Here is a 12,538-nt window from a genome sequence, read left to right as displayed (position 1 = left end):
TATAAGACAATAATTACTTTATCGTGATGTATAGTTTGTATCAGTTTTTCATTCAGTATCCTCCCCCGTCATAACATTGGCGTCCCAAAATTGTTCCCACAGATATCGGAACTGGTGGTTAATCTCAACGATGAATTTCCACTCTGTAAAAATATGACGTATTTTCGTGTGATGAAATAAAAGATTATGTCCCAGTGTGGCCACCAGACACACAAACAAACGTGAAAGAGGAGTAGTCAGGGAGGCTGTGAGCAATTCTGGTGTGGCGCTCGCTACTTGACTTCTAGTTAGAGTCACACCAAACCAAGAACATTCTCAAAAATCCACATTGCGAATCATTACTTTTAGAAATTAAAAGGCAAAAGAACAGTGTAACCACATGAAAGCGATATTAATGAAAGAGATGCTGCCGATTTTCCTGGAATTATGCAAGAAAAAGAGGAGAGAAACAAATGTGTCAGGTGAAATGTAGTGATACAATGTAGCCGTATAAGATTATGACACAAGGTTGACTAGGCGACACCTTTATTCAGTGATGCAATGCTGTTTCAGATTGTCCTCCTCCACCACGTGAATCTATCATTTACATGCCTGTGGACTGTTGGCCCGGTGCAGCCGACCTCAAACCACTAATCAGGTAATGTTGAGGGGGCTGAATGGCGTGCCTCCCCCTGGTCAGACTTCACTGCTCACACACTGGTGTTGTTTTAAAGAGCATTCTTTAGCAGCTGAACTTGGAAAGGTATTAAAGTGGGATTAGGCTCCTCCACAATCCACTGCTTGTGTCATTCAGGGAGGTTGTGTTCTGCTCTCCCCGCTGCCACCTCCCCACTCCTCCTCTGTTTGATTGTGGCGAGCCGCAGGAGTGGGACTGGCTGTGCCTTTCAAAGGAGAGGGGTAGGGTTAAATCCCTAGTCCACTGCTCCCTGCTAATTCTCCTTGTTCCTTAGAGAAGGATTTACTTCTGCTGCCAGCTCCTCAAAGGCGCTCTCTGCCCATCCGAAAAGTCGGCGTTGCCTTCCTGTGGAGGTGTGGTTGCCATAGAAGGGGCGTCATGCGTGGCTATTCCATCTGAGCCCCGCTGAGAATGGGGACTAGGGGCTGAAAACAGGCAGAAAGTCCGGATTAGGCCCGGGGACAAAGCAGGACAGGAAGATTCCAGAAGGGACGAAAAGGAATTACAGCAGCAAAAATAATGCAAAGTGACAGAGAGGGGAAATAGAAAAATAATGGCTTACAAGATTAGGCTCGGTGAGGAGAAAGAAGAAAGGAAAGGGCGCTGAATGAGAATGTTTTCATCGAGATGAGAGAGATTTGAGAGAGCGGTCGTCGGTGAAAAGAGGATCCGGGACGTATCAAAAACCATGCTAACAAGTCATTTCCTCCACTTCTTCGCTCTCTTTGCCGGGCTCAGCCGTCAATCATGAGCGGACGTTCACGCTCGGAACTCGGCGGTGACAGATTCATCACCTCTTTTCCCCGATCCCAGTATGTAGCACGTTAATCCCTGGAAGAACGGGAAACAAGGATTTGGTCCATCTCTGTTCAAAAACCACGTCACAGTTTCATGAATTAAACATGTAGCGATCCACTACATGGACTTTTTATTTTTTTTTTTCAAAATGTGGGATGAAACATGTCGAGGAAAATACTTTTTGTCACGGCATGTTTTGCTGCTGCGTTATTTGCAATAGTGGATTCCTGGAGAATAAGAGTTTGATATCAGTTTTTTCTGGCAACTAACACCCAGACTGAGGAACCGCACGTGTCCAGTCGACACACAGCTGCACACACAGACTCGCACACTTCATCTCAGTACTCAATCAGCACCTATAACACAATTACCATCACAAAACCGGCCTTTTGATTTCCCTCCACTCGTATTTACACATTATATTCATCACCGCCGCTCATCATTGTCTCACACCCGCTCACGCTGTCGACTTCTCTGCTGCTGCTCGTCTGTATGAAATAGATGTTCACCACAAACAGATAGGCGGCTGCCAGCTGGAGCAGGACAAACAATGAGGCCACCGATATGTTCCTGATACTGTTGGATACGATCTGCTCCATTTACGTCAGAAAATAAATACGTTGTGTCTGCAATAGAATTAAAGAACGCAAGCATGAAACATGGTAAGAAGTCAAGGAAATGGTGACAAAGCATGATGTCATCTCTATATTCACGCATTTGTCTTCAATAAATTGTGTAATATTCAGTCAAGTGAGGTATAATTCCTGCAGTTCTAGTAGCGCTTTAGCTGAAAGGTATGAGTTCTGTGATGTCATCTGGCAGAGTGGAGTGGAGTCGGGTGACTCACACAGAGAGATGTCACTGAAAGTCAGTTATATATACATATATATATATATATATATATATATATATATATATATATATATATATGTGTGTGTGTGTGTGTGTGTTTTTTTTATTATTTTCTGTGACATTGAGACCTTGTGTTTTTCCTTCAGGTTGTTTGCCACCAAATGCAGCGGCTGCATGGAGAAGATCGCCCCCACGGAGTTTGTGATGCGAGCGCTGGAGTGCGTCTACCACCTGAACTGCTTCTGCTGCTGCGTGTGCGACCGCCAGCTCAGGAAAGGGGACGAGTTTGTCCTCAAGGAGGGTCAGCTGCTGTGCAAGGTGGACTACGAGAGGGAGAAGGACTTACTCAGCTCGGTCAGCCCCGATGACTCAGACTCAGGTGAGCGTCTCGCACCCTGTCACGACGTGGTGAGAACGGCACGTTGGTGCGACCGTGAGATGACAGCCGGGTGTTGTATTCTGGGCGCCCCCTGTCATCTCGGTGGGAGCAAACATGGACGTTCGAACTCAGTCGAAGCGAAGCCCTTTTCTTTCATATTCCTAAAAGTGTTGTACAAATGTGAGGTGGCATTTCTGGCTCATGGAACATGACTGTGATGTACCAAGACGTTTACTCGAAGGTGACCTGCTGAGCTCGCTCTCATGTCCTTCCCAAGTGGTAGCAGAATGTTCCCTCTACCATCCTGCTCCTCAGTTCAAGCTACAGTAGGAAGTGGAGAGCGGTGCATGTGTGGGCAGACCCCGACGCTGGAAAGAATTAAATCCAAGTATCACTTTGAGTGACAGAAAGATTTGCGGCCTTTCTGCAAAAATCCTCCGCCTCCTCTCTTATCAGCTTGTAGCCCCGACACACAGCGAGGCATTTGGCCAAGCGTCACTGTTCTCCCCTCCATCTGGCTCACATTTAAACTCCACAAAAGCAGGGAATTTGTCAAATACATCTGTGCCTGTGTCATCCATTGTCAACTTGTGGAAATATTTGCTCGCCGTCATCCTTGTCCACTTTCTGTCCCTGTGTATCGCAGTCTTTTGTGTGTGTGTGTATCCGAAACTTCGAGATGGAGAGAATGTAGACGTGAACAGAGGTTAACCTCAGTATGTGGCAGATGAATTGTTGCTTTCTTTAGCGAAGAAATGTATGAAAAACAGATGAGATGAGACACAGAACCATCTTGTGTGCCGCCGCTGGCAACCGCTAGGAACCCAAAGATCATTAGGGTTCATTAACAGAACTGCTGGTTCGGATTTCCAGCACTTGCCCGACGCAGATGATCAATCCTTTTGTTTGGGTGATTCATAGATTTGATTCATCTATTCGTCTTCATTGTTCTTAAGCTTTAGTTCCAAACACACTGACTTAAGTGACAATCGGGGTGTTTGACCTTTCTGTAACCTTCAGTGCTAAACAGATGAAGATGTTGAGGATAAAGCAGGTCTCACTTTTGCACCCCTTCAGTTAGCTTCCCTCTGTTTGACTGAGGCATCAATGTCGTAGAAACATCTATCTGTCCATCAGCCCCAAAGAATCAAATTTGAGGCCCATTGTTTTGATCTGAATCTTTAACATGACTTCCGTTTGGTGGCACAGTTAGAGAAACGCCACTGGTTCTGTCGATTTTTGCACTAAATCCCAGCTAAAGCTCCTGCTACTTTGGGTGAGATTGATCTCTCACGTGTTCCCATCGCTCTTATCAGAGATTAATTTAGTGCAAACCAGATAAAGCTGAGAACAATAGATCACCGGTGACGCAGCGTTCGCCTCACTGACAGATGGACCTTCTCCACTCTTCAACACTTCTGTGAACCTGAATGTGCTTTTTGAACGACTTGGTAAAGAACCATGATGGACCGTGGGCGTTGCCTTTTATTGCGCCTCTGAGGTGTGTGGATGACGTGGAGTTAGGCAGAAGGGAAATGCATTTATCGGACTTGTGTCACTCACCCAGCAGCTATATCAATTTATACTTATTTCTGCAGAGAAAAGTGACGATGAGGAGTTGGACATCAAGCCGGAGAAAGGGATTGGAGGCCAGGGGAAGGGGGATGACGGGAAGGATCCCAGGAGGCCCAAGCGGCCGAGAACCATCCTGACGACTCAACAGAGGCGGGCGTTCAAGGCCTCTTTTGAGGTGTCCTCCAAGCCCTGCAGAAAGGTGAGCAAAGCTCTCAGTCCGATCAGCTGTACCATGAGTTTCCGGCCAACGGTTGTCGCCATGGATTTTTCCATATTAGAGCTCACATCTGATGGGCTGTGTCAAGCTCTGAGCAAGAAGGTCCCTGTTGCATTCTGTTTTGAGGCAAACCTGCTCTTCTGTGTGCCCCTGCTGAAGTCCACAGACGTACAGGTTATTTGAAGACCCTTGTGTATGTCCAGGTTGTCAAGCCCCTGGTGGCCTATGTCACTTGGATTGGGTAAAAATGAAATAAAAAAAAATGAATGGCCCTTTCAAGTGCAGTGAAAGCACCAGACGTAAAGCTGTAGTGTCACAGGAAGTTCTTTCATATACAGTCTTTCAGTGTAGATTGTGTTTGTTTCCATGGGTCTTCTCTGGGTACTCCATTTTAACCACTGTCCAAGAAACACATATTCATGCTTGTTTGTTACGCTGAGTGTGTACTTGAAGTAGTCCTTTCCAGGGTGTCCCCGACAATGGTAGTTGGCTCCACAAACACTAAAAGAATAACATTGGGATTTTCATAAATGAGGGTCAGGAGATTGTAGCTTACCACTTAGGATGAAAGTGACCACTGATTCCTATAAAAGTATGAATATAAAGTGTAATATTAAGTGACAACTAGTCATATTAGGAGAATTTTATGCGGCAGAAAATGACTATACAACAATATAGAGAGTAGCATGATAGCCAACATAATATGTCTTTTTTTGAAAGCATAAAAAGAATTGCGGAAAAGAGAATGAAGTGGAATTATAGTTGCAAAAAAATATGAAGGTCTCTACCAGTTCAGTTTCATCACAGTTGACATCATGAACCGTGATAAATGGAATTATTTAATGAAGAAAACACGAGGCTAAACTTGTTTAATATTTACTATAGTATCTCAATATAGTCACAAAAAATGGAAATAAATAAATAAGTAATAATGGGGTTGTAGCTTGATAGTTTTCCAGACTGGAGATGTTTCAGCAGCCAGTTGAACCAAAAGGCCCGTCTCCTGTGAAGCTGATGCAAAGACGTGTCTGTTACTAAAAACTCTACGTGGCATATTTCTGAGCTCTGAGGTAACTTCTGGAGCCGAACTCATCCATGGCCTTCGTGTCCTGGGGCGGTTCTCATGTGAGCCAGCAGTGCTGTGGTTGCTTCATTTGTTTGATGCCCTCGGGATGTATCTATAGTGTAGATACAGTAGCGAAAGTAAACTGCAGATATTGAACTTGGAGACTGGTAACGTAAAACACTGGAACGTGCCACTTCAAAGAGCAGGAAAATATTTTTGTGAATAATTTTAGAGGGAAAAAATCAAAGATAGTGGGCTGTATTTTTTTTTAAATACAACAGATCTTTTTAATAATCCATTTTTTAGTGGCCGACGTAAAATCTGGCAAGAAGATGTACCCCTTTGTTTTTATTGTTTTCCTCATGTTTTGTGAGTTTCACTCATATTTATAATCCCCTATCAAGGTAACAGCTACCAAATGTTTTTTGCAATATATTGGCTGGTGTGCACGTGCGCTGATGGACACATGGGTGCTTAAACACCCGGAGCCCGCAGTAGTTTCACAAATAAATTTCTCAAATTATAACAGCCCCCCCCCCACCTAGAAGCCCGGCTTTGAAGTGGCAAGCAGCAGCATTCTGGTCTGTGTTAACCAAAGCTGGCTGGTGTAACACAGCCCCAAAACGACACACGGAGATAGAAGAACTCGAAGCTTGTCCAAGGCTTTGAAGATGTGAACGAAAGACCACAACAGTCCTTGAGCAGGAACCAGAGGGGGCCTCCCGCGGGCGCGAGATCCTCGCTTGACTCGGTGAAGCTTCAGCTTGTATCTCTTGATGTCCTCAGGTGAGGGAGACGTTGGCTGCCGAGACGGGACTCAGCGTTCGGGTGGTCCAGGTGTGGTTCCAGAACCAGAGAGCTAAGGTAAAAGAGCCTCAAGTGATGAGTGTGAGCGAGCAGTGCAGATAACAGCTTGCTTTCCTCTTGAGTTTTGTCTCAAGATGATAAATCAGCTCGAGCGTTAAACTTTTAGCTGCATTCCACCGCCAAATGTCTCAAAACAAGAGAAGGAGTTGCAAGTCTAACTTGCTCTAGCATTGAACGTCGACGCCCGCCTCGCTGCTGATGGTTATCTCCACGCAGTCCTTTGATTTTTGACAATGAAGAGCGCGCAGATAAAGAGTGCGCAGTTCACCGGCGGGTGAAGAGCGAGGAGCATCCTCTTTAAATGAAAGAGTTAGTTTTGGGAGTTGCTCACAACTTTGACTCCTCGGTTTCAGATGAAGAAGTTGGCCAGAAGACAGCAGCAGCAACAGGAACAGCAGAACTCTCAGAGACTCGGCCAAGGTAGGACTCCAGACGCTTCCTCGCACACTCTGACCTCAGAGTCAGCTTTGTTGCAAAAGAAAAATGCTGCAGTTGACGGATGACTTGGATGTAAAGCAGATAAGGGTTCCATGGGAAGAGTATTTAAAATGAATATTTGTTTTGGTTTGTCCTTCTGACGCTTCCTATAGCACATTACATTCTTTTTTTTCTTAACTATGTTTCTTTTCGCTTGTTTTTTATTTCATATTTTGGATTCATTTTTGCTTGGAACCCTTATCTCTGAGTTTGAACTTCACTGGCCCACAGTTAAGTGTTATAATAGATAAATAAATTAATGAAAAAAAAAGTAAAGTGACCCTTTCTTCGGGTTTTAATTCAAGAGTCGAGCAACATTTTATCAGGCAGCTATTATGATGACCAACCAACAAAAACATGGAAGTGGATGTGAACATAAGTTCTTGTTATACTCTGCTTTAATCTGGCTTCATCTCCTCACAGAGGTCATGTCGAATCGGATGGAGGGGATGATGAACTCCTTCACACCTCTGGCTCCGCCGCAGCAGCAGCTGGTCACTATGGATCAAAATGGTTACAGCACAGACCCCTTCCAACAGGGGCTCACCCCCCCACAGATGCCTGGGGACCACATGAATCCATATGGTGAGCATCCACTCGCTCCTGTTCTGCAAACACACACGTCTGTCCCTTGATCAACCTCACCGCTCCCCGGTGTGAAACACATGTTCAGGACTTGAAACACAACTGTTGGTCCCATGTATTGTCCTGAGCTTTTTCTCCTGTAATCTGAAGACGTTGGAGCCAGTAACTACAATCTGTCCTTTGATTCCCAACATGGAGAACTGGGATCCAATCCAATTTTGTTCTCGATCTATTTTCAATCTATTATTACGAACAACTAGATTTTGTTGGGTAGCTTGATAGGGAGCTAACTGGCTCGAGCGCTTTGGTTACTGGAAGGGGGAGGGGCAGAGGCACAAGTCAATCAAATGTTAATCCACAGGATGCAACAAAAGACAAGAGAGCGATGTCCTCAAACAAGGCCCAGTGGGACGATTTCCCGGAGTTCATAACGTCCTTATAATTTGCCTGGGTTTAGTTCTCCGGGCTGCTAAGAACCCAAATCCCAAGTCTCATCACTGCACTTTGGTTGGGGGAAAAGAACAATATTGGCAAGGCATTAAAAGATATGTCAGGAAAGACTGTCCCCGTTTTGTGCAACACTATCATTAAGATCCAGAGCGTAATAAAGTTAACTATTCCCTCCAGAGAAATAACGTGTTGAGGTTTTATGAAAGGCGTAAACAGTCGCTATTAGCCGGATCTTTTTCAGAGGATGCCCCTTGTTTACATGCTCCCTGGTAGACGGCAATGGCCCCGGCGAGGGCAGCTAAAAGTGAGCTTTGATGCTATCCAACAAAAACATGATGACACAATATCTCAAAGTGACGATTAGTAATTAGAATTTCGCGCCAATAAACCTGGAATGCGAGATGGATTTAATTGCCTTGGTGGAATCGCCGCGTGTTTGAATGACACTTTGCTGACTGTTATCCGCTTTATCGTCTCTCCGCAGGTAATGATTCCGCATTCCACGACATAGACAGCGACACTTCTCTAACCAGCCTCAGCGACTGCTTCATGGCGTCCTCAGAAGTCAACTCCATGCAGGCGCGCGTGGGGAACCCCATCGACCGCCTCTACTCCATGCAGAACTCTTACTTTGCCTCGTGAAAGAGAGGAAGGAGCGCACCGAATAAACTGCCCATCTCAAGCTAAAGCACGAAGGCACCAGGAATTTCAACGCAGGACATAAAGGAGGCTGGGAGTCAGCAGAACCACTCGAGAAGATTCCTGGGGACAAAAGACTTGTTCATTGTTAGTAACGACTCAGTAGGACGTGTTCACTTAGAGGAATCGTGCAGAATCGAAGCCACTTACACTCTGAAACCAAATAACTCGGTGAATTTATCCAGTGCATGATCAGTTGTAAAGCTTTTTTTTTTGTAAGCCCCGCCCCCTCTGGTTAAGATGTGGTGTTTCTCCTTCACACTGCTCCCATGTTCTCCGTTAGCGTTTTGATCATAGGCGTAGATGTTGTGTTGATAGTTCATAGGCGCAGCATGTCTGCAAGAGTGACTGTACATTGGTGTATGTCGGAGCGCTGAGGACGACTTGTCTGGAGAAACGCAGGATCAGCAAAGTGTAAATACTCTCCCCGGGCAAATTGGATGTGCATGTTAAAAATGGAAAGCATTCTATTTATTTAACTATAACAGGCTCTTGAAGGTACATATTAAAAGTGAAAAAGCTTTATTTAAAAAAGGAGAGCATTTTTTTTTTTTTGTTGGTTTTTTTAGTCGTCATACTCATCGGTATGCCTTTTTAATATGAAGATTAACCCTTTCGGTTCTCTATTGTTGTTGTTTCCAGCCAAGCTGTAAATGAGCAAGTTGCTATTTATTTCGTACAAACCATAAAGCCTTTGTTGTCATTGTCACATGTGCATTCTTAGTTGCTAATTGACCAAAGTTGACTGGTTTGATGAATAAACGACGTCTTTCTCCTGATAACATTAAATAAATGCCATTCAATGATTGTCCGAAGACGCTGTGTCCGTGCTCAAGTCTGCCGTCTTTTATATGGTGTGAAGTCCTTCGACCTACGTGGCAGCGATGCCAATGAAAATTGGCAAAAAAAACGGAGTCGCATTTAGGTGAGTTACTAAAGTGCCACACGTTGTTCATTTGGCGGGGTGAGAATCGTTGTAGAATAGGAAGCAGATTCTTGAAACCCATCGCTTTGTCGGCCATTGTTGTCATGATGAACACGGCGCACGTGCAACAGAATGAATGCCGAGGTCATAAACACAAACTCAGTGCTGGTGGATCCTTGTAGACGCTACTGTCTTTGGCGAAAGCTCCCACTCTAGACACCGTTTTCAGGAGTTGTCCAAGTTCATCGGGGGTGATACCGTCGCCATGCATCCGACACTAAACGCTCACCGATTCGATCATTTCCGTCTTCCTCTAAACGCCGCGTCAGTCACATGAAAGTGTCACCTGCGGGCGTCTCCTGCAGCTGAACAAACATGGTGTCCTCCACTTGAAGGTGCATTTGGATTTTTGAGGTTTTCAGTACAGTAACCTTCACACTAAAACTCTGTTAGGTGCCTATTGTGAGGAAATGACGTGTGTGATCCTAACACGCCGATTGCTCCTGAAGGTTCACCTTCTTGTGTGAGCTCAGGGAAGTGCTCGATATGAATTTGGATTAGAAACCTTGGTTGTCGAAGAGGATTACAACAAAATTGTCAACAGCAGCTCAGTCTAGGAAACCCGTAACATATGTACATAAAGTATATATATATATATATATATATATATATATATATATATATATACACACACACACACACAGATAAAATAATTCTGAGGGAAAAGAAACTTGTCCTTTTTGTTAGAGGCTTGGCTGCTCTTCGCCGTCCACCTGAGGTAGCAAGTCGAGGCTACGTCTAACAGAGGTGGCAACCAATGATCTTCTCAGCAGTCCTCATCAATGTGGTGGCACCTCTTATCTGCAGTAGAAGACCATCATTCCACATGGGATGATCCAGTCTGCCTCCTCTTCTTGCTGGTCCTCTTGAGGGAGTGGAGTCTCCGACTTGTCCTCAGACCACGGTGTCCACTGACCAGCTGGGGTCACCGGACTTAGCGACAATGTATAGGTCAAATGAGTTCATGTTGGAGTCAATGTCCCAGATTGAGGAGTCCCTCCAGTCTGAGAGTTGCAGAGTGCCCTGCTTTTGGAGTGGATCGTGGTCCAAAACAAGTTTTTAAAAGCGAAGCAAAATAAGTCGGGCATCTTCATTTATGAGGTCTTTGTATTGACCAGTCATGGTGAAGAAAGAGTTGAGTCAAAACAAAAGGGACAGCTCTCCATTTCCTCTCAACTTTGGTCAGCTGACTGAAAGAAGAAGCTCACTGACACAAGTGTCCAAGGCAGTTCATCCAGAAAAAGGTTAAGAATTGTATTCTACTCACCGTCATGTTAAGCGGATGTCAAACTGGGCACAGACCCACTACAATTTTACGACTCCCCATGTCCCATAAAACGTTATCGTTGTAGTTCGAATCATAGCTGCAGATCCCCTCGCATGCAAACTTGGAATGTTTGTTCTTGAAATACAGCAGCTCCAAACCTGCGTGTGTCAATAGTTTTTCCTTTAAGAAGTGCAAATATTGATATTCTACTCATGTCCATTGTTTATACTCCACATTGTTATCTCCTCCATCGACACAACGCGTGTTTGTCCGTCTAACTGTCTGATTCAGGAGTTCTTGTCTCTTATTGACACGACAAACGTCTCCGTTTTGGAGCGAGACAGAATTCTCAGAGGAAATCCGGCTCTCATCAGATTTGGACTATGAAGTCATTGGTCTTGGTCGTCTTTGACTACAACACGGCTATCCCATAACCCTATCTGTACTCTCTATACTCCATATAATGGGTTGCTCACAACCTGCTATACCAAATATGAGGTGCATTATGAGCCAAAGACTCGGAAAACTCAAAGGATTTTTAGAAAAAGAATGTACTTGGCATCAACATCTTGCGCGACAGAATATGAATTGCATTTAAAAAGCAGAAAAGTAGTGAATGAAATGAAGCTGCAGATGAACACTGAGCTAGCGATACGACAACTTTTAACTGTACTCATCTTTAAGATTCGGTGGATTGTGGATTTCCAAGCTGCTGTGGTGTTTGTTTGTTCAGGGAGGTGTCAGGCGAGCAGAGCTGCTCTCAGCCCTGCAGCTCCTTCCATGATTCAGAGTTTGATTTCAATTATGTTTCTATTCCAGTTGAAATAGAGAGATGCCTTTGAACAAGCTTTTCAAGGTTATTATGGGAGTGACTTCCATGTGCATATCAAAACAAGAGCAAATGATCTTTTGTCTTGAGCTCAGGTAGTTTATTGTCCCCGTCTATTGGTCTTAAAAGTCTTAAATCCAGAAGTGAGAGCTTTCTTTTCTTTTGTTTTTTTCTCAACTGAGTGACACATCTTTGAGAGAATTATGGCGGAGTGAAGGGTGAGGTGGTGAGAAGTTCAAGTGACATACCGCTACAGCTGCACGACTCGATCCAGAGCCTCGCCCAGGGCCCTCGGGGGACGTCGGCAGCTGCTTGGATCTAATCCGTCCTTGACATCCCGTCATTGTTACCTGGTCGGCATTCAAAGCAAACACAGCCAGAATCAGCAATTTGTTTACTTCAGAATGTCCGTGCACGAAGAGAACCAGGCTGGACATTTGCGTCTCAAAAATGTAAAGAAAAAATAGATATTTTGCTGTTGTTTTGCTGACTAAATGACATAACTTTTAAGGGCTTAAGTTGACCTTTAAAATGTAACCAGTGACACTCACATCAAAACTCAATCTCTGCTACTTTTCACTTGTTTCCTGAGTGACAATGGAAATTCCCCACCGCCGTGTTGCGCAGCCTCCTTCTTTCTCCCCCGTGCGCCTGTGTGCCCACGACGAACAGGGATCCCTTGTGTCCGGGATTATAACGCCGAAGACTGTGTCAACACTTGTGACAAAGATTCCCATTTACAGTAAACATGGATGCGGCTGCTCGGCACACTTCATGTTTGCTCGGCGGGATCAGAACAATTGCTGGAACCGCTCC

General features: G+C 44.7%; 1 protein-coding gene across 4 annotated transcripts in view; it reads left to right on the top strand.

Moving 5' to 3' along the window:
- Window positions 1-9,444, top strand: part of lmx1bb (LIM homeobox transcription factor 1, beta b) — a 51,136-nt gene extending 41,692 nt beyond the window's left edge. For all 4 annotated transcript variants that reach the window (XM_053870013.1, XM_053870011.1, XM_053870010.1 and 1 more), the window contains 6 exons: window positions 2,473-2,705; window positions 4,304-4,479; window positions 6,350-6,427; window positions 6,784-6,850; window positions 7,331-7,492; window positions 8,427-9,444. In XM_053870013.1, the coding sequence (XP_053725988.1) occupies window positions 2,473-2,705; window positions 4,304-4,479; window positions 6,350-6,427; window positions 6,784-6,850; window positions 7,331-7,492; window positions 8,427-8,584 (874 nt within the window). In that variant the 3' untranslated portion in view covers window positions 8,585-9,444. The remainder of the gene's footprint in view (window positions 1-2,472; window positions 2,706-4,303; window positions 4,480-6,349; window positions 6,428-6,783; window positions 6,851-7,330; window positions 7,493-8,426) is intronic.
- Window positions 9,445-12,538: the final 3,094 nt, after the last annotated feature.

This window comes from Synchiropus splendidus, chromosome 7 (assembly GCF_027744825.2).
Source record: "Synchiropus splendidus isolate RoL2022-P1 chromosome 7, RoL_Sspl_1.0, whole genome shotgun sequence".
In the NCBI taxonomy this organism is placed as follows: Eukaryota; Metazoa; Chordata; class Actinopteri; order Syngnathiformes; family Callionymidae; genus Synchiropus; species Synchiropus splendidus.
Note: the sequence above shows the minus strand (reverse complement) of the source record. Positions and strands in the feature narration are given on the sequence as shown.